The sequence below is a fragment of the Dermacentor variabilis genome, chromosome 1, assembly GCF_050947875.1.
Source record: "Dermacentor variabilis isolate Ectoservices chromosome 1, ASM5094787v1, whole genome shotgun sequence".
NCBI classification, from domain to species: Eukaryota; Metazoa; Arthropoda; class Arachnida; order Ixodida; family Ixodidae; genus Dermacentor; species Dermacentor variabilis.
The window spans coordinates 285,827,863-285,849,704 of NC_134568.1; the positions used below are offsets into that span (position 1 = coordinate 285,827,863).

At 41.2% G+C, this 21,842-nt stretch overlaps 2 protein-coding genes across 13 annotated transcripts in view; both read right to left on the bottom strand.

Moving 5' to 3' along the window:
* Positions 1–21,842, bottom strand: part of LOC142566473 (uncharacterized) — a 75,105-nt gene that overhangs the window by 53,079 nt on the left and 184 nt on the right. For 11 of the 12 annotated variants that reach the window (XR_012825074.1, XR_012825075.1, XR_012825077.1 and 8 more), the window contains exons 2-4: positions 18,110–18,163; positions 15,321–15,373; positions 9,938–10,011 (exon numbers count right to left, since the gene is read on the bottom strand). Coding sequence is in view for 3 of the 12 variants with exons in the window: in XM_075677401.1 (XP_075533516.1) it covers positions 9,938–9,976 (39 nt within the window). In the remaining 9 variants the exon portion in view is untranslated. Of the gene's footprint in view, positions 1–9,937; positions 10,012–15,320; positions 15,374–18,109; positions 18,164–21,708; positions 21,837–21,842 lie in introns of those variants that run through there. The other variant, XM_075677402.1, reaches the window with a different exon arrangement.
* Positions 18,762–21,760, bottom strand: Elp4 (Elongator complex protein 4). The gene has a single exon (XM_075677438.1). The coding sequence runs from the start codon at positions 21,758–21,760 to the stop codon at positions 20,675–20,677; it is 1,086 nt and encodes a 361-aa protein (XP_075533553.1). The 3' UTR covers positions 18,762–20,674.

Below are 21,842 nucleotides of genomic sequence, written 5' to 3' on the forward strand. Positions count from 1 at the left end.
TTGCCCAGAAATTCGCGCACATAGTGTCGGACCTATGCACATAGCAATCCCCAGCTTTGACAGGAACCTCATGGCCAGCTATGTTCGAGAGTGCCTTTGACAGCGGCAAGCCTTCAGTGTTCTTTTCATTCGATGCACACTTGGTGTTCTCATTTGTTTCATGCCAAAACTCTGTTGCTGCCACACTAGACAAGTGGTGTCTAGTGGCACAGCTGCAACACCGCTACTGCATTTTTTACACAGCTTGAAACACAACCCTCACTTGCTTCAAGTAACGAATGAACATCCGTGAGCTATGTTAGGAAGAGTTGTGCACAGTTGTGCGAGACGAGCACAGGAAAAAAAACGAGGTGGACGGAAAGAGAATAATCTTATTCTGCTCTACTTGCTATCTAGAGCGCCTTGCGAGCTCACAGCCTTCATTGCCAGTTGACATCTCACTGTGATGATTCTCACAGCACCTATCTGACCACACCTGCCTGATTCTTCCTGTTACTGGCTCGCTTTCAGAGGCATCTGCCATTTTGTCTTGAGAATGTCAGTGGACATGTGAAAACCCTCGATCACAGATGATTTACCGAACGCCGGAACTGCCAGCGCCTCTGTGTGTAACGTCACTGCCTCATTTGCAGCGTCACTGCTTGCCGTGCACTTGACAGCCACAACATCAGAGATGCTACAGCTGTCCTGTCTTCCCTCCCTTGCCCTGCCAAACAAACCAGCTTTCCAGTCATCTGCGGAGCTATGTTGTGACACCATACGAACTGTGTCTTTGTGCTCCGTCACCAACTCGACCACAACAATATATCCTTGCTGTGTCACCATTTCGGCAGTCGTTAGACTACGCTGCATTTCAGGGGAACACACTCTTTCTGTTGCCGAAGTGCAGCCTATGCACGCACCTCTTTCACCTGCACTTCAATGCGACGGCAGTGCTCTCATACATTTTCTCATTCTGCCTCAAGCTGCCGAGTTCTGAATATTTGTGGCTCAGGAGTTTTCTCTTCAGCCCTGAGGCTAACTCGGCCTGCCATCCTTTATGGTTTTCATTCGACACCCCACTGCCATCGGCAATGTGCTGGGTCCAGGAGAGATTATGGAAGGTCCATCCGCTTGGAAAGTGATGCGCCACACACACTGGCTGTCAAGTCAACTGCAAGCTCAACAGCATCACATCGCTGTCAAAACTAAATGTTGATGGAGGAAATACTTGCTTTTGTACTTTGTGCCTTGAATAATAGACTTGGCAGTTTTATCCATGCAGCAGCACTTGGATGCTCGCGCTTCCCGTGCCAGTTGAATTCATCTGGTAGCACTGACACCCCAAAAACCGACCATGCAAATGAAGGAACAGTGGAGGGACCTCCATCATTGCATGATGTCATGTAGAGTGCTGAGCATATTTATCGTGTGAATATGGCTTCACTTGGCAGCCTATCTTAAATGCCCATGAAGTTGGGCTAGCCTGTTGAGGGTGAAGAACACAACAGGCACTCTACACCTGTTCCCCACTTTTTTTTTTTTTTTTTTCAAATTGTGCACCTCTTTTGTACATAGGTCACAACATCTGGCCCCTGACCACTCTGCTCACTGGCTCTTGCGTGCTGGCGTGCCCACTTTCAAGTTCTCCAGCAGGGGTTCAGCCACTGATGTTAGCACTGAATGAAGGAATGCGGCTTTAGAAAGCGAAGTTAAATTATTATTAAAACTGACCTGCATCTTGTACACGTGACCTCTTGAGTGCTTACACCAAGCAAAATTTACTAATACCTCTTTTCATAAGTTTATAGTGAGTGTAATCATATGGCAGCTCTTTCTTTGCTTATGGAGAATAGCACAAGCAGACATGGTCCTTAAAGATATGAGTCTTAAACCTAAAATTTGAAAGGTGCTAAGAAGCCCTTTGCTGTAAAGTTTGGTATTGTTTAAATCCTTTTCAATCTGAAAACAGTTGTTAACTCAGTTCATGCACAATTAAAGTTGTCCATATAACTAAAAATGTTACACACATGCATATCCTGAAAGCAGTTTTCAAATAATACTATATCAATTTTTTAAGAGAAAAATGTCGCAAAGCAATGGTACTATGCATGGCCCTATACAAATACCCTTCTTTTGTAAAAACAGCCAATTGTGAAATGAAATAAAGGCATTCTTCAGTTTGGTCTCAAGTAAAGCCAAAACATTTTCCATGCTCATACCAAATAGTGTTTTGAAAAGAACATTGCCATTGACATTTATAGAATTCCTGACAGCTAAAAACAGTTTGTGTGGCACAAAATAAATCAAGTCTTCAACATCAGCAGAAAAACCATAATGTATGCTCCGATTTTGCAAGAATAATCTCATGATATCATCATTTTACTACGAGAAAAAGATTAATGTGAAGATGTTTTAGGCTTTTTCACAAGAACCTGCTCACTTAAGTTGCCATGTGCCATGCTTACAAATAATTGCTCTCCAGGGATGTCTTGTTTGTGCATCTTTACACTAAAATTACAGTCAAGGAACTGCATATGCTCTTATTCATGCTTTTAGTAAGGTGCTGCAGGTCATTCTGTTCACAAAATCTAAAGAAAGCCTTCTCAGTTTTTTGGATTACTGATCTTTACGGGAGCAAAATTCTTGTGGATTGCCTGCAGTGTTTTTTTCATGACACATGCCTTTCTGCATGACTACAAAACTGGGCTCTTTCTCAGCCTGTAGAAGGAACAGGTTATTGTGCTTGAAGTGAGGAAGACAAGCGCTGAAAAGAACTATTTCACTAAAGAAGCAAATAAAGAATAAGAGAGAAGTAAAGAAGTTGTTAGTGCCTGTGAGGTGTGCCCATGTTTCTTGCTTTGTGACTGTGTCACTGCGATACATCATGTCCCTTACCCATTTCACAGAATCATGCCACATTCAGGCGACCCACGGCAACATCAACCATTCACCAGGAGACTCTATGGCACTGCACAAAGATGGCCCCATAACTGTGGAAAATAGCCAGTTATATAGAAACATGTTGTCTCTTTGCACCAAAGTCACCGCTGAAAAAGGGGACCAGTTGGTCCAAGGAGATTGAATTATTTTTGTAGACCCTCTTTCTTTTTACTGCAGTTTTAGTTGGTGTTTAAACATTTTCTATCAATTTATTACATGCTTAACCATGCAGATTTGTCAATGTTTACATATCAGTTTCCTGCTTTACATGCAAAGCAGAAGACTGAGTGCTGTGTTTGGTGAGAAGTTGTGCTGCATTTGGTGAACTTTTTGAGCTAGTCAAATTAAAAGGTGATGTAATTTTTTGCTGCACTCTGGAGAAATATTGTTTTCATGCCATAATTACAAGGTCAACAGCTATTCATTAAAAAAAAAAGAAAAGAGAAAATGCTCATGTCAGTACACGTTTAAAGTTTAGCCACAATTATGGCCTGCCAACTTTTTTTAACCTTTCTTTTTAACATTGCACTCATTCCCTTTATGCTGATATTCCAATCCAAATCACTTTCCTGCTGTTGTGATTTGAATTCAAGCAGTTATATTATGGCAGTGCATAATAGTGCACCTGTGGTGCGGCGTTCAGCATATTGCGCTTCTACCATGTGAACCCAGGCACAAAATTAGTGCCAACACATTTTCCCCTACTGGTAAGCCAATCCAGTGGTGGTGCTACATCTGTAGCATATTCATAGTGATATTTTCGAACTAACCAAACATTGCTAGGTTTCAAGACCTCCCTGCACTTAACCCTGACCCACCCTATGCTTCAATTACCAGATTCGTTATAGGCTGCACTGCAGCTCAGTACTAATTGGAAAAAAGAGATGGAAGCTTTCAAAGTTGCACATGCTGTAAAACAAAGCTGTAAGTGCATTTAGAAATTGCAAAGAAAAAACTGACTCGCCACCTCGGCCTTGCAAAACTGGATGTCCAGCGAAGCTGTTGAAAACCGCCACTACAACTGCTGAGGGGGGTATGCAATGCTTTATTGCTTTAGAGTAATTAATGGTAGTAATGGTAATTTAGAGTAATGATAGTAATGGGAGTAACAGTAATTTTCACAGCACGCCGCTGCCCATAGAGATGCTGCAACAACGTTGAAATCGGTTGCTAGGCTGGTTCTTCTATATACGAAAGGCTAGGGACGTCACTCCCCATGTCGCAAGCTGCCGTCGGTGTGGCAGCTTGCGCAACAGTAATCTTTCACATATGCGGGAAGCGCTACGTGCTTCGCATTGTAATCAGGAGTGCCTTGTTCTGTGCTTGTTCTTTATTGAAACGTATGCTGTTCTGTATGCTGTATACGTGATTCTAAAGAATGTATGCACTGTTCGCTTCACTTTGCTGAGTGCTTAAGCCTTTGCCTTACAGCGGTACAAGCCACTGCTCCTGGCCCTGCACTACCACCGAGATCGGCCCACATTTTTACTGACGGACGCAGACACGAAAAATGCCGACCAACTGCAATAAGTATACATTCAGAACAAGTTTGAGAAATACCAAATACAGTTGGCCAACGATAAAACTATGAAGTTCAAGAACTGCAGCAAGTGCAGCAAGACCTCAATGTACCAACAAAAATTTTTTTTATAGTATTCGAGAGAAGCCCCCACCTTTCCTTTGATTAATTTTTATTGTACTAACAGACAATTTAAGCTGCTTTTAAAGTTATTTAAATTGCACACTGTCCAGTTTTGCTATCAGAGTTATTTTGATATTCTCAACATTCCTAAAGCATCTTCCTTTTAGGGGCATTTTTATTCTGAATAACAAAAAAAAAAAAACTACACAGAGCCAAATCTTAGAAATGAGAAAAATGACTGGTCCTCAAGACCTTGGAGGCAACAAGGTAACTAAAGTGGTAACCAATCCCCACCAACACCTGGTTATGGGTGCAGTGCCATCGAGAAGAAAGTAATTACCACAAACCTTCTGGGAATCTTTCTCCTGCCAAGATCGTCATTAAAAGTCAGCTAAGAGCTGATATTGTTGACGTGCTACTCTGCATTGATAATTTGGATGGCATTAAGCTCTGGAGAGTCTCCACACTCCGTAATCTTGACGAGTGTCAAAAGGGCGCTATGCAGACATCACAGTTGCGCGGCCAATCCCTCCGTTTGTGGAGGTCAGGCCCGTGGCTAAGCATTCTGAGTAACGGGGACGCAGCCTTGATGACCAAGCTTCGCGCGCGGAATCCTCAGACAAGCGACAAAGCCTTTCAGCACTTGGTGTTTTGGAATTCGCGACCAAGCACATCGCGCACGCAATCCTCAGACCCGCAGCTAAGTATTTCGTGCATCGGTGCCTCCGACTGCGTGATTAAGCACATGGAGTGTCAACTCCTCAAGTACGCGTCTAGGCATTCCGCATGTTGGCACCTCTGACTGTCCGACTATGCACATAAAGTGCAGACTCCTCGAGCCCACAGCTAGGCATTTTGCACATCTGCACCTCGGACTGCGCGACTAAGCACATCGAGCGTCAACTCTATTATCATACGGTCACAATATATCGCTGCAGCAGAGAAGCTGAAAAAAAAAAACAGAGAGTGACCAACATTTAGAATACGAGTCAAAACGCACATGCGCGCATTCAGCTTATCTTCCAGCGATGACCGAAGTTGATCTTTGGACGATAATTCAAGGCATGGCAAAGTTCAAACCACCAGGGTTTGATAAAATCTGCCCTTGAGATTTGTACTTCAACTTTCACAGAGTCAAACAAGTACTTTTAAAGATTCTAAACGGAATTTTCAAAACGGGCATAATACCCAAAGAACTAAAAATTTCAATCGTAAGACCTGTCTACAAAAACGGAAAGAGAAGTGATTGCGCGCGCAAATTACAGACTGATATCGATATTGCCCACAATAGCGCATATAATGGAAAAACATGTGGTCTCTGTAATGCAGTCATTCTGCGAAAAGTATTCTCTGAATAACATGACGCAGTTTGGTTTCACAAAGAATAAAAACACAATTACTCTTTTAGAAGAATTCTCTGACTATATTAGTACATCAATAGAAAATAATAATGTAGTCTTAGCCCTATTTTTAGACCTATCAAAGGCTTTTGATACAGTAGTACATAAGACATTGCTCAACAAGCTAAAGAATCTAGGATTCAGAGGTCACTTCTATAATTTTTTTCTAAATTATTTTACTGATCGACTACAATGCGTTAAACTAGATGATAGCTACAGCAATTTCAAATTAATAAAGTGTGGTGTGCCCCAAGGAAGCACGCTAGGGCCAATACTCTTTAATATATGTCTCAGATCTCGGCCTCCTACCACTGAAATCAAAACTTTTTCAGTACACTGATGAAACTGCGATAGCGCTACAAATGAGTGACTAAAACTCGGAATGTCAAATCTTCCAAAGAGACATATCAGCAATCGTAGACTGGTTCGCACACAACTCAATTTTTATAAATAATCAAAAAACTAAACTAATTTGCTTCTGGAATCCACATAAGGTGCTTTCATTCAACATGAATGTGTATCTGCACGCTCCACATTGCAAAGCATGTATTTGTCAACCATTACAGTTTGAGCGTGTGGTTAAGTATTTAGGAATTTTTTTTGATCAGCATCTAACCTGGAATAACCATGTCATACACGTTTGTGAAAAGCTAAGAGCTGTCGCGGCCATGATGCATGGTCTGCGCAGGAAAACACCTATCAACCTAAGAGTTACTATATATAAGGCATTAGCAGAATCAGTAATTACATATGGTATAACGTTATATGGTACATGTTCTGACTATAAAAAGCAAGTGATTGATCGCTTAGTCAAACGAATTGTCAATAGCATAACTTATGGAACCGGACTAGAACAATCAGACAGAAATGAAAAGTATAATATTCTAAGAATACTTCCAGTACAGGAGCTATTTAAATATGTGGTTGTAACATGCTATTATTATTCAAATTCTTTTAAAATATTGGTAAGAAAAGATGTTGCGTTACGAAAAACAGAAAGGTATTTTAAGCCAAGGGTGTTAACAAACTATGGAAATAAAACAAGAAAGTACTATGTCCCTGATATTTTTAATGAACTTGATGCAACACTGTATGATATCAATTCAAAAGGTAAAATGATGAAAAATGTGAGGAAGTGGTATTCAACTGTTTATTGTAATATGTGATTTTTTATTGGGATTCTTACGTGACTGGAAAACATAGTATTTAATATTTGTGTGTTAGAATATTTTACCTTGAAGTTGTATAATTTTGAATGGTAATTGTATGTTTCATATCTCTACTGAAAGATGTACCACCTGCTGCTTGGTCTTCTAACAAGCATGATGTGCTTAGATTGACCAGCAAACAAGATCTCTCAAAAATGTATTAGAAATAAACTCTGATTTGATTTGATTTGATCATACCACCCCTTCATAAAGAGTACCTCATCATGAGCTCTGTTCACTAGGCCCCTTGGGCTGGCACAGAAACCTGGCTGCAGAAGTGAGGCATTATACAAAAGTACAAGCTGGAAAGCACCTAACAGCTGCATATGTATCACTGGTTCTCTGACCCTAAGATCCACAGCCATTGCCAAGGGAAGATGACTCGGAAGGATGCTGAGAGCCTTCACTCAGTAACATGGTCATTTCCACCAAAAGAAAAAAAATGCCTCACTGATTGCACAGGAGACTGCTAACAATGAGGCAGTCTTCAGGTATAACACTGGAACTGTATTCATGTCCACACAAGGTTGTGCACCTCACTTGGTTTGAAACCCAAGCACCGTGCTCTTTGTTGTAGAGCAGCAGCAAAGAATGCCATACAAAAAAAGGGGAGGGGGGACAAAGGCAGACCAGAGACCACATGTCAAAGAAGCCCCACATCATAAAACACACCAAACAATACAAATTTGGTGCCTTTTAGAGAACTGAAAAGAAGGTAAAACTTTGAGAGCCGTTTTCTCCATTTTTTCTTTTTCCTTCCTGCTTAGTTTGTGGAGCTGATTTCGTTGTGACTGTTCAGCCTATTATGACTCTTTTTTCTTGTCACATTCCTTGGGCTATAGCGCAGGGTGTGACAGTCTTGCTTTTGTATCATGACTTCTTATAAGTTTATGATGTGGCTATTCGTTCACCCCGAAACTGTGCTTTATGCGAAGGCAACCTAAAAAATTACACTCCAAAAAAATTTGTGTTGCGAAAAAACGAAATCCAGACTGTCCCACTTTTCAGCACACATTTAGCTATACAGTCAATACTCAACAAGCCTTCCATCGCGTTTTGTAAGCTCCCCACGCCTTCCAAAAAGTTCAAGGGAGAAAAATTCTGATCAATAAAATGTTCTCAAGGTGTCACTCTGAAACGTTTATGGAAGTATCAGGGAGACATTCTAAACATTTGTGCCAATTTTCACCAATATGCATGAAGAAATAAGGAAGTTGATTTTCAAAGCCGCGTCCCCCCTAAAAACAACCAATGACAATAGACCATGAACTTTCATGACCATTTTTCTAGAACAACTGAGCAATGTTAGTGCAATCTACAAGGCATACTCCATCTCTTTCTTTTTGCTGTGAAATCAGCCATGCAACTTAAGGATTTGTCCAAGAGATAGGGCATTGTCCCAGTAAGCTGTTTCGATCATTTCTTGTAAGTCTCAGAATCTGCGAATTTCATTAACTTGTTGCTCAATACAAATTTCATTCAAATGTTAACACAGGGATCTTTGGTGGAATTTCTGCACAAGACGGGCTTGCATATTAGAAGACTCCTACATGTCTTACTCAGAACACATTTTTTGTCGCCCCTATTAAGAGTAAGAGTACGAGTCCTAGAGCTTCAGTACCAGGTGTCGCACTGTGGTGGGTAAGTGCACGAATATAAGTGCAGTGTTCTGTGAAGAGGAAAAGAAAGATGATGACCAGAGCACGAGGGAATGCAGGACAAGAAAACAAATGAAAAAAGAACCAATCGCTGGAAACCAATGAGCCTAGAGCAGACCAATCGCTGGGAACCACAGAGCTTCAAGAGACCAATCCTGGGGGATCACAACGCTCTGAAGAAAGAAAAAAGGCGGAGACCATTGGTGTAACGCGAAGTTGCAGGAAGCTGGGCAGGAAGGTTGGCCACGGGACTGGGCGTTGAAGATGTGTTGTGTTTTGGACTTGGAACTGCCAAGACTTCACCCAACCGAAGCAACCAATCAAGGGCCCCCCAGCCAACGCCTCCCCACTAGAGAACGCTTTGTAACTTTGCCAGGCCACAAGGTTCTACCACAAGACCTGTGGACTCCTAACTCTGCGCCTGTGGGCAGAACACACAGTCAGGCGGTGGGTCCAAGTTTGCAGACATCTGCAATGTTCTTCATGCTGGGCCAACTTCCACTCAACCAACTTTAAAACTACCGTATTCCAGCCGTCTCCAATTCAGTGCTCTACTTGACCACAACTAGGGTGAGCCCATAATGGTGAACGTTTTTTAGTAACCGTGTTTTGCAGTTGGCTTTCTTGCATACTGTTACACGAGTTGTATCCCATGAATGTGCGTTCAATTGCCTCCCACTGTTAATTGTTTTGCTAAGTGTTAGTAATCTACTTCCCATTTCTTTCCTTATTGTGTGTACTAAGCATGTTGTGTAACCCTTTTTCAAATGGCTTTGTCCTCATTTGGGCACTCTGAGGTAAGGCCTCGGTGACCCATTCCAAACATAAAATACCTGCAACACACACACCCACTACAACACATAGTTTTCTCCAAAGCATTCTGTTCAGTTTTCTTTAATGATAGCCAAATAAAAACCTTCCGGATTTACTATCCCTGTTTCTAAATTGTAAAAACAGCTGTCATACCACAATAACATTAAACACCATGAAATGCTCTGATCAAAATGGTTGCATTTTGAAACCAGGAGTCTGCTTTTTGTCCTCAGCATCCTTGAATTAGTTGGCAAAAGACACCCAAATACAGAGAAAAAGAATACAAAAACAAACCTGTTGGCACGCCATGCTAGGCTCGTCAGCAGTATCCATTAGCAAGGCAGATTATGCTGATTGGAGTACAAGGCCTGAGAAAAGAAAACAGGAAAACGAAATTGTGGTACAGTACAAAATATCTACCCATTAGTTGGATACTAACAGAACCTAAATATGAGCACTTTCACTGCACGGCACAGTGCAAATTCTTCACTAAATTGCAATGAATTTTGTGTTTTTTCTCAATATCGTACTATTTCCCATACTATATCACATTAAATTATTTCATTTAATCGCTCACAGGCAAGCACTTCTTATGTAATCAGTAAGAAAAAAAGCTTAAAAGGGCAATAAGCTCATAGAATGTACATCACTTAGCATACTCAACCTGCTGGAAGTCATTTCTTAAGAATATTGTTACAGGAAGGAAGAAACGTGCATCTATTCACAGGTGGCTTTTAATGGCTGAGCCAACACGCGTAGAGCAGCGATAATACTAAAACTCTTCTTCGTCGTCTCCAAGGCCACTATCAGTGTCCTCTTATTCCCAAATTACCGACTGTGACATCACCCCCGTCGGAAAAAGCACCTTATTGGTGCCGCTCATCGATCTGAGAAAGGTAAGGTTTGAGACGGCTGACGTGGATGATGTCAGAGAGAGGTGAAGGCACGGTGGCATCCAGCGGAGACACTTCATATGTGACAGGGGTCACCTGGTGAATGATGCGGTAAGGGCCATAGTATCGCGAGAGGAATTTCTCCGAATGACCAACACGCCGAGATGGATACCAAAATAGCACAAGAGCACCTGGTTCGTAGTGCACGTCGTGATGGCACTGGCCGTAACGGCACTTCTGGCGTGTCTGTGAAGTAGAAAGACGAATGCAGGCAATCTGGTGTGCTAAGGTTGTTTTGGCTGTGACATCCCAAGTGTACTCTGTCGGCGAGTCGAGTGTGGTCGAAAGATGAGCCTAGAAAAGCAAAGTCGGCTCACAGCCGAAGAGGAGATAGAAGGGCGAGTAGCCAGCTGTGGCGTGGCGCGAGCAATTGTAGGCAAGCGGGACAAATGGTAGAGCAATGTCCCAGTCGTGATGATCGGAGGAAACATACATTGCTAGCATGTCAGTTAATGTGCGGTTCAGGCATTCGGCAATGTCTAACTCATTGTGGCTAATATGCTAGAACAGCCTGCGAAGTGAAATGCACTCACTTCTGTAACCATAATTTAAGAAATAAGACTAATATCATTAAGGTTTATTTGTCCTTGTAAACAACCCATGCACTGATAAGATGGAAGGCGCAAATAAATTTAGTTAAATTGCATACAGTTAATTAAAAGGCAATGAGCCCCGCATCCTTTCTTTTGCCTCTTCCCTTCTTGCTGGGTGGCACATCTGTAATAGCAATTTGGCATACTCTGCATTGAGATCTCTATGTAATGTTTTACACATATTTTACTTGTAATCAACTGCATTCTTTGGTAGTTTTATAATTGATAGATTACATTTTTTACTCAGTAATGTTCACTGTAGTTCAATTATGTTTTTCGGTAACCAATTACGTATAACCAGTTACTTCATTATGAGACAAACTGTAACAGGGGACGCAGCTTTGAGTACTTAAATCTGGCGGTAACTACAATAGAATGCTCGTGGTAGTTCCGCGCAGCGGCCTCGTGAATGCACACGTTCGGACAGACAAACCCACAACTTGCATTGCTTTGGGTCGATAACAATGGCCACTTTGGACGCCGATGCAAGGAAATCGCCTATAGACGATTTCTTTCAGTATTCCCTTGGCCCTAGTGAGAGTGCCTTCTCCGAGCCCCAGCAAAAATGAAGTGCTGCGATTCATAGAGGACCCAGACATGAGCATCGCAGAAATGAGGAACCCCATTCTTGTGAACAAGGTGTTTGTATGTTACAGCAAAGCTTTTGCTTTCAGTGTGCACATCTTGAGAAAATTCAGTGCCACTGCTGGTGTCTTCACAAGAAAACGGGGGAATATGACCAACAAAAATTTTTTAAAAGCAATTGTTAGTGAACATGGAAGGTACAAATAAATTTAGTTTAGCACAGGATTCACCAATAGGGACAAACCAAATCATTCTATTTACTGCACTTATGCACTATACTAACAAAGGTTGGAAGGAAAGTAACATAAAAGTAATGATTACAGTTTAGTGACTGCTCAATTACTTTCATGGGACAGTAATTCGTAATCGTAATCCATTCCATTTTTTATATGAAGTATTGCATTTGGTCACTTTTTTTCGGTAACGTGCTCAAACTTGTCTGCATTCCACAAGAATCCTCGTGTTCACATAGCTTCTGGCTACTTCTGCGCTGCAAGTGGGAACATTGACATAGTGAGCGAGATCAATAATGCTATCTCCGCTAGCAAGATGGCTAGTTGGTCTGAATAAAGGGCATGCGGGCTTTCTTTTGAATTGCAGCTGTTTTCAAGGCATATATCAGTGCAATATTTTACAGACCAAATTATCTATACACTGCACTTGTTTGTTTGCAATGCCACAACCTGGTGAGAGGCCGGCATGGCACAGAGAAATCAAATTAAATGGCATTTGTGTAGTACATGTAGGACTTTTCTGAGACTAATTTTTGAGAAACCCGTACAGGTCTCTCAGAAATGAAGGCTTTGCAGTTGAAGAAAATATGTCCTGGTCTAGGATTCGAACGTGGGACAAACGACTGTCTGGGGCGGTCACTCTACCAGCTGGGCTAGCCAGAAGGCTAGCAGATCACTGTGCAAAGGCCAATTAATCACAAACTCGAAGCAAAGGGGCTCTGAATATGAAAAATCAGTTGTGCGGCAACCTTTCCCACCTTGCGGAATTCCGCAGAAGTGATTTGCCATATGCGAAGCTTTCCTTTCTGTAGCTTCACACTAGTACATTCGGGAGGATGACAATTTTCCCATTCAAGCCCTGTGATTAAGAGGAAGCTTTAGCACAGGGACTCCTACCTAGATACGTGAGAAAGAAGAAATCGCTTTCCTTGGTAACCACTGCACCATATTTGATGAGGCTTGTTGCATTTAAAAGAAAAGGTTAAAATCTAGTAACTGTGAAGCAGATTGTTTATTTAAGTAGTTGATTTTCTTATCAAAATTGTTGAACATTGAAAAATTTCAAAAACCAAATTGTAGAGTTTACAACTCTATAACTCAGCAACAAAAAACGATATGACAACTCTGTAAACTACACCTAATACATCTAAAATGGACAAAATTAATGTATTACACACCGCTTTGAAATATACCAGGAATTTGTCGGTAAGACTTTTGCAAAACTAATGTAAATGTTGTAATAACTTCATGTAACCTATACACTCATACATCAAATTTGTCTGCTTTATGTGTTCTAATGGATGCAGCTTACAGAAATGCAATATCTGTTTTTGGTCCAGAGTTAAGAATTTGTAAACTTTGTGCTTCTACTTTCTATAATCTTACAGACGTTCCTAAATTGATGTAAAAAATTTTCTGCCGCAAATCAAAATTCTGCTTGCTATCGTCACTAGAACTGAACTTTCTGAAATAAAAGGAAATAAATACCATTCAAACCAGTCAGTGGTTGTCTCGTAAAAACATTTCTGCATTTTACAGGTATTTAAAAGGCGGCATCAAGGTTGGCCCCAAGCTAAAGCTCCTAATTAACTTGATAGACTAGTAAACGTAGCATACTGCACGAATGTATACTCATTGAACTAGAATAGGCGCAGCAAGCATTTCACAAAAATGTTCATGCCGAGAGCACAATGCTGGGGCTGGCCTAAATTATGGACATTGAAGAGAAATAATTAACCAATTTATACAGGTAACAGTGGTAATTATATTTCTTAATGTGAAACATGTTGATTATTGAGCAAAAAAAAAGGGAACCCAAAGTTCACTTCTTGAATTTTGCAATAAAATCATGGGGCCGTTGACGTTGCCGAGGCATCCCTGCATTTAGCGTATTTTGCCCATTTTCCTGCTGGAAGAGCTTTACTATATTGTTGCATTATGTCTTTGAGTACTTCCAAACCTAACAATGAACAGATGGTGCAAAAATTTTCGACGACATGGGTGATTGATGCAGGAGCTTCAAAGTGAGAATGTCTCCCATGTTTTCCTTTTACATCCCTTCAGACTTATTGAGGTTCTACTTATGCTAAAACACCCATCTGGGGTTCCTTATCTTAAGTTTGTTTGTTTATTTGTTTGATTGATTAATTGATTGACTGATTGAGCTTGGTGGGAACTAGAATCAACTCAAGCCTGCACTCCAAACAGCAGTGCCAGCATCAGTTCAAGGGAAGGGGCAGAAGTGGAATGCAAGATGGACTGGAATCAGCTAGCTGGAGTTTGGATCTTGGACTTCTCAACAAGCTTAAATTTCCTTTTAGTTCCACTATAATGCACTCGTGGCAAAAAGAAAGAAGGAAATAAAAGAATGACAATTTTTGCACATCAAATTGATTTCTACATTTGGTTCACCCCTTCGATGCTTGTTGGAGGCTCTACATTACAATGGCCTTCCCTTACACTAAACACTTGTGCACCACAAAGAGCAGCTCAAAGTGGGTTGAAGTGTACTCAAACACAGATTAACAGATTGTGCATGAGGAGTATGGAGAAATTAAAGAAAAGAAAACTAATAGAGTTCTAAATTACGGGACACAAATGGCTTGCGTCCCCTAATCTAAAACTCTCTAATAAGTGTGCATAGTGTTTAGAATAAAAGCAGGAACAGTGCAACACAGGACAAGCGAGTAAAGAGCACAAGACAGAGCGCTGACTAGCAACCAAATGCTTTATTTGCAGAAGCAGCATATAAAGACATCATTGAAAGTGACATAAACAACATAAAAAGGAGGATAAGCGTCAGCCAAGAAGATAATCCAGTTCTTTTGTTGAGAGCGTGAGGGACACAGAACTGATGCACACGTCGCCACTTTTGGTTATGCAAAATGCCTCAAAGATTTCCCGCGCATGCTTTTCACTATATCTGCCAATTATTCTGGCAGATACTATAGTGAAGCACACTGCTAATGTGCATAGTGTGAATGCATTGTGATGTCTAGCACCTCTTTCTACACTTGCAACAAAAGAGTAAGTCAGGGTGCAAGGAGAGAAATGCTCTACACTGAACACCTCTGCTTATAGTCAACACCTAGAAGAAATGCCTTTGCAATTCATACAAAAAAAGACACATTTTCAACTTGTTTTCACTCAGAACAGGAAACAGTAAAGAGGCTGACAGAGAATATTAAATGTGCAAAAAAGTGAGGCAGCAGCTAATAATGCTAGTTGCAGAACACACATTTATACTGTACAGGACCCCACAGTACTAAAGAGCCTATTTACCTCAATGTCAGCTCATACTAGGCATACTCACAAGTCATTGGCAGCAGCAGCATAGGTCAGCCAACATTGATGGATGCAGGCAACCTGCAAATGAGAAAAGGTGTGCTGCCTGTACAAAATATATAAGAATTTTGCAACCTGTGTTAAATGCATCGATTATGCATCACATGACACATGTACACACAGTGAAATCCTGCAGTTTGTGCACTAAATTCCCACTGCAAGCAGAAAAGTGCCTGAGCTGCATACAATACCCACTTTTGCATACAATACCACCATGTTTTGAGCAGTGAAGTATTACAGGCTTAAAGCTTTTGAAGGGAGTGAAATGGTGCTACCACTCTGGTCGCCAATGCATAGGTTATGTCTAGGCTTCGAGTACACAAGCACTTATTCCTCTTCCAAAAATCTGTGCATTTTGGTGTTTGAGAAAATGTGAAAGTAATTATTGGGGGCAGGGTAACAAAAGAAAGCGGAGTCCAGTGAACAAATGTAGATAACCAAGTAAGAATGTTCTTAGAGATTGTGTTACTGAGGCACAGAATATGTTTGCCGAATATGTGGTTTTTCACAAGACAAGGTGACAAATGCGATCAATGGGGCTTTGCGACGTAATTTGATGAGCCTTTGCTCAACCAAATTCAAGTGTGTGAGCAGAATTTAACGAATGATGACAATGCTCTTATGTGCTTTGGCCTGCTATATAAAGTGTAATGAGAACAGCCTGCTAGATGTTGTGGAACGTAAGACAGAGGAACAAAGCATGTAATGTCAACAAGAAAAGACTGCTCAACATCAATAGTTCAGAGAAAAAGATTATGTGGAACTCAAAACTGCTTTTCACTAAGTTCATTTACAGGTTGCATTGAGTATTCTACAGCAAGTGCTTGCTAGTTCTACTTATAGCAAGTGTGGTTATAAAACCCATTCTTCTTCAGTGTTCCTTTGTCCCAAAATCTTCACTCGTGATAAGAGAGATTACATATCTATACTTCTAATATAACGCTACAAGGCTCTTTCATTTGCCTACACATTTGGTGTCCATTTACTAAACTGTGGACATGTAAACATTATACGGGTGTCACCAGGTACATTTTTTATCACAGTGAAGTCCTATCAGGATTGAATTTCTTGGTCGGGATTGGCTCTTTTGCACAAGCTGCGGGAGGGAGCCAATTTCAACCCAGATTGGGCTTGATCACTATCGAAGTGGCCATGCGACACCAGCATTATATTTATGCTCCCCTCCACCCTTGTTTGCTTGTGTGCCTTGCAAATTGCTGAATAAGTATTTATTCTCAATGCTAACCCATGTACTTACCGTAGAACTCTGCACAAAGTCCTCCAAGCTTGTACACACAGCCTTTATGAAAGCTGCTATGTTACAAAAATTCTATTACGATTATTTTTGACTGATTGTTTTGACGCACTAAAAATTTACAATTACAATTCGTATCTTATATCACTGCATTCTTTGGAATAAATGAATAAGAGCAGTTTCATTGCGTTTAAATGCACCGAAGTGAAAGAGATACCATGCACACAGCTGCACTTTTTTGCAATCTTGACAAGGTGTGGCCGTTAAGAGTGGGTGGGCTGTTTCTGTCCAAGTTCCCTGGCTGTGCATAATCCCTGTGGTCACTTTGTACCAAAAGAGTGAATGCGACTGCTTTCATGATACAGTTTATGAGCTCTTACGAGTTTCTCTTTCCCCATGGACTGACATAAGCATTTTTTGTCATTGCTGAAGTGACGGCTGACTGCATGCTTGACCATGCTGCCCAGCACGTGCCACAACCTTCAGTTTAAATGCAGCATTGCATGCGCTCAAAACGCTTTCTAGTAGCTACACACGAAAATATGGCAGGTTGGTTTATAGTGCAAACCAGAGCAGCACTTCTTGTATTTGCTTTTCAACTCTCCCTCTCTCTTAATTTTCGGCTGCCATGAGTAGCTCTTACACAAGTGCAGTTCTTACACACCCCCTAGGGCGCAAACATTTGGAGGCCAAAACTGTCCTGAAACCTTCCTTCTTTTTACTGATGGATGTTTAGGCAAAACCAAATTCCCAAGTTTAGTTATGCCTGGTATAGAAACATGCATGCGATGCCTACAATCATAACCGCCATACGAGCCCACTTTAGCAACACCATTTCATGCAATGCTTGCAATTCTTCAGATAAGCAGCACTTAATTTTTATCAGCAGTTAAGCAAGGGCATTAAAATGTTGTGCTAATGCCTCCTTTGGGTTTGGGAATGCAGTGCAAACTACCAGGCTGATGAGGGCTGTCAAAGACACGAATATGCAACTTTTGAAGCGGCCGAGCCAAGCCTCAGACACACATCTGTACCTTATTAAATTTCTGCAATATAACACTACCTACATGAAAACCTTACTGTTTGACAAAGATCCCAGTGACTCTCCTTCCACAGCGAAGTTATCAAGTGGGAGAGATCAGAGACTAGAAAAACGTGGATACTGGGATTCTTTGCAAAAGTGACACCAAGATTGTGAGACAAAAAAGACATTGCCACATCTATTAAGGCAAGTTATTGAAACATGGGCAATTTGCTATGGCAAAACCTGCATTACAAAAGGTCTCGGATGACAATGGAAGTGTTGCTTAGCAACATGACCATGTGCATACTTGCACAAAGAGGCAAGCAGCAGAGTGTGTCTCATGCATCTATCAACATCATACAGACAAGCACATTATTTTGTGCAATTGGCACCAGTATGGTGACAAAGCAACCAACGTGAAAGAAAAAGAAAGCAACATAAAGGGTTCACATTTTTTTTTTTTAATTTGCAGCCTCACCTGATTAAGAAAGGTGCACTGCTTGGCTTCTTCCAGTTGTATTCTTAGATTTTCCTAAAGAGAAGAGAAAAAAAGACAGTGCTCATCAAATCGATGAGTAACTAACCAACACTGCTGCAAGGAAACTGCTGTAAGTGCAAGTCAATGTAAATATAGATACACACATTGCAGCACTCATACATGCAATTATTTCAGAAAATAAAATGGCATCAGAAAAGCTGAAGACTACATTCCATTGGTTGGTAGCCCCGAAATTGACTTGCAACACTTGAAAATCCAAGTTACACACATTGAAGTGAGGTATAAGTGCACAATGCTGATGTATAAAGCTATCCTCTTAAATAATGGTGCTATTAGCGAAGTAAAATGGCTGTTCTGTAAATATTATAGTGAGGTTTTGTTGCTTTTGCATCAGCTCACCCAGCACATAAAAATAATGAACATCTAGATTCGTTACTCGCTCCAGTAAATAGCATGCTATTACAATGCACAAAAGCATTTCCAAGGCACCTTGCAAACAAGAACTACAGAATGATCACAGTTGACAACAGAGAACCTTGCCACATGAGTAGTTGCTCAAACAAGCAGGGATCGCACATTGGCTTTCCCCACACAAAGCACTGCTCTTGTGGTCACAATTAAGGATACCATAAACAGCAGAAAAGAGTTTATTCAGTCAAGCACAATACAAAATCAAGCAACTGTTTATAGAACATATTAATGTACATTATAGTTAACCTAGTGAACGGAAATGTAACAGTATGAATACGGCGCTCACACACTTTGATACAGAAAGATACCAATCGAGCTCATGGCCCAGTGCTGGATAGTTGTGTGCCTGTACAAAAGCGTGAGCAATGGAAGTGTTCTACATTTTCTGCTTACAATAAACCCCAGAACAAACAAAAAAGGGACAATTAAACAGCTGAGCATGCAATGTCCATAACAGCTTAACAAAGCCCATGTGCACATACTGCACAAAGAGGGAAGCAACAATTGTGGGCAAATGCAATATCTGTACAATGTCCTGTACTTAGCTACAGGCTGGACAGTTCCATGGATCAGAATTGGTGCAATGGTAATCAACTAATCGTAAATGCCCAATCTGCACTGAGGTTCACACAATACCCCAACAGTAGGCTCATCATAGTTTCCACATCAATGTACCTACCAACCACACACAACACTACACAAGTGTACAGTTTATCAAAATTCTTACTTTAGAATTCAGCCTTATGAATGCAAAGGAGGCAACAACATGTGGCTGCCACTGGCATGACAGTCACGTGACATGACACGCGACAGTCACGTCTCCTTCATGTCGTATTTGTAAATTTAGGCAACGCCACAGTAATCACAAACCAATTACCTCACATGAAACAGTACTTAAAATGCTATTGCATGACTAGTGCATGTCAATAGCGTTCATTCTTTGGCTGCAACACTGACCATGATCATAACCCTATCACACCATACACCAAAGTTTAAAATATCACACTGCTTTAAAGCCACTTCTAATTGCACATGTAAGAGGCACGGCTCGACAGTAGTGGTGAAAACAGGCAAAGCTAAAATAACGTTTGGCCTCTCACTTCATGGCATAATCTGCAGTTTCACATTAGAACTTCTCCACCAGAAATTTGAAATTAAAGCTCTTACAGCAATTCACGAGGTACAAAAAACATGCAACCAACAAATGCTCCAACAAAGCAAAAGCTAAATGTACAAAAGTGCTTCAGCATTTTTTATAAATTCTTAACAACTTTCTCTATACTTTAAGTGTACGTGTTGACAAATAGGTGGAAAGAACATTATGAAAGGCTGGTTGTTTAAAAAAAACACAACATAAAAATGAGTTTTTCTAGCTGGCATGGTGACCTACCATTTTCTTTACAATAAATATTACATGCACCTCTTACATTCCAATACAATGCCATAAATTCATAAGCTCATAAACTAGCATGCAGCATGAAAAATTGGTGCGTAAACATGAAAATCGATGTTAATGCAAAGCTCTACAGTAACAAAAAAAATTTCACCATATTCACCATTACATGCAATTCATAAATCGATATTCAGAAAACAAGCATAAGTAATTTAGATGCACAACAAACTTTTTCGGCAATGCAACCAAGGGAAAGTAGAACCTGTAATTAACTATGAGTCACGGATATTGGAATGAGCAGACACAAATTTCGCAATTTGAGGACTACATAACAGCCACCACAGCATATGAACCAGAGCATACATTTTAGCATTTAAATTCTGCAGGTAGGTCAGCGAAAATAACTGACCAGTTCGGCTATAATACTGTTCAATTCCCTACAAATAGCAGTTAGTTCTGGGTTATTTCTAAAAACAGCAGGTTGAAAATTTTTACCACACACAAAATGTTATTGACAACCTCAAGATCACAATTTAACATAATTTTTAACGTGAAATACAATGCACTGAAGAATGCTATCTGATGGCCCGAAAAAAATCTATTGCTTTGCTTAGTTTCAAACTAAGTAAACTTGTGGAACCTTAATGCCTACTCAGCCACTGAATCACTGCTCTCGATATTCAGAAACTAAATTTTTGATTGCTGGCACATGCCAAGCTCGGTAATTTGGATTCTGATTTCTCGTCAGTGCCAAGTTCTGGAGGCAAATGCAGTCTTTCAATCAGAAACTTCTTACTTCTCTGATGAAACAGAAAGTCACATTCCGGCATGCGAATGCCTAGTGACGACAGCCGACACAGCTTGACGATTTGCAGGAGTCCATGGTAATTTTTGTACAACGGGTTGGCACCTCGCTCGTGGTCTTCAAACGCCTGGATCTTCAGTACGATGTCTGCCAAACGGCGGCAACGCCGGAGAACGCTTGGATGCGCCCTTGTAATAACTGCCGGTACTGTAACAAACACACTTACTGGCTCCCCTCTAATTACAGCTTTTAACGTGTGAAGGAAGGAAGTAAAACCCTCTACTGAACCCCATGTCGGAGAACAAAGCCCCTGCAGGGCGATTCTAACTGCAAAATGCGACGGGTTCTCCTCTGCTTTTGCTTTGTCAACGAGTGTGCTTACTCCGGCGAGCACAGACACGTAATTCGGCTCTACAGCAGCACCAGCGGGCCAATTAGCAGCTTTTTCCCATTTTTCGCAAGGGTCGAACGTGACTGCACAAGCACCGGCGAGCTTCGAGCCTTCGATTCGAGCAGAAAAGTCGAAAACGTGGTTCAGTTCTTCGTAGTCCAGAAGGGAGTCTTGCTTTGCCATACGTTCGTAGCGGAACGCTATCTTCAGGTCGCCATCACTCGTGATAGACGCAGGCGCATGCTGCGGCCCACTGTCAACAGCCGCCTGCAATGCTTTCGGCAGTTCGCGAAGAAACTTTGTCGGTTCAACGTCTCCGCTAGCAAAATAAATGTGGTGCTGCTGCTCAATTCCTTCTGCGACGTAGTACTTGAGCAACTGCCCGCAGTACGTACCGAAAGCGTCCTCCTCCACCAGCAGAATGCCCCCAAGAGGCAAGCCGCCACCAAGAATATAATCTAAAGCAGAAACGCCACACGACAGCACTGTCTCTGCAGTATGAGGTGACAACTTCGTACCCGCAATGCCACGATTAGCAGGTCTCGTGCTCTTCTGGAAGCTGCTGGTCATTTCTGCAGCAACTTAAAAGCCGTAATCATAATGAGATCAACAAAACCATCCGAACCCGACAAGGTTGCCGCGATCCCGTGCG

What these genes read in the sequence shown, in the direction of transcription:
- Elp4 (XM_075677438.1), bottom strand. Translation starts at nt 21,760, where the DNA reads ATGACCAGCAGCTTCCAGAAGAGCACGAGACCTGCTAATCGTGGCATT.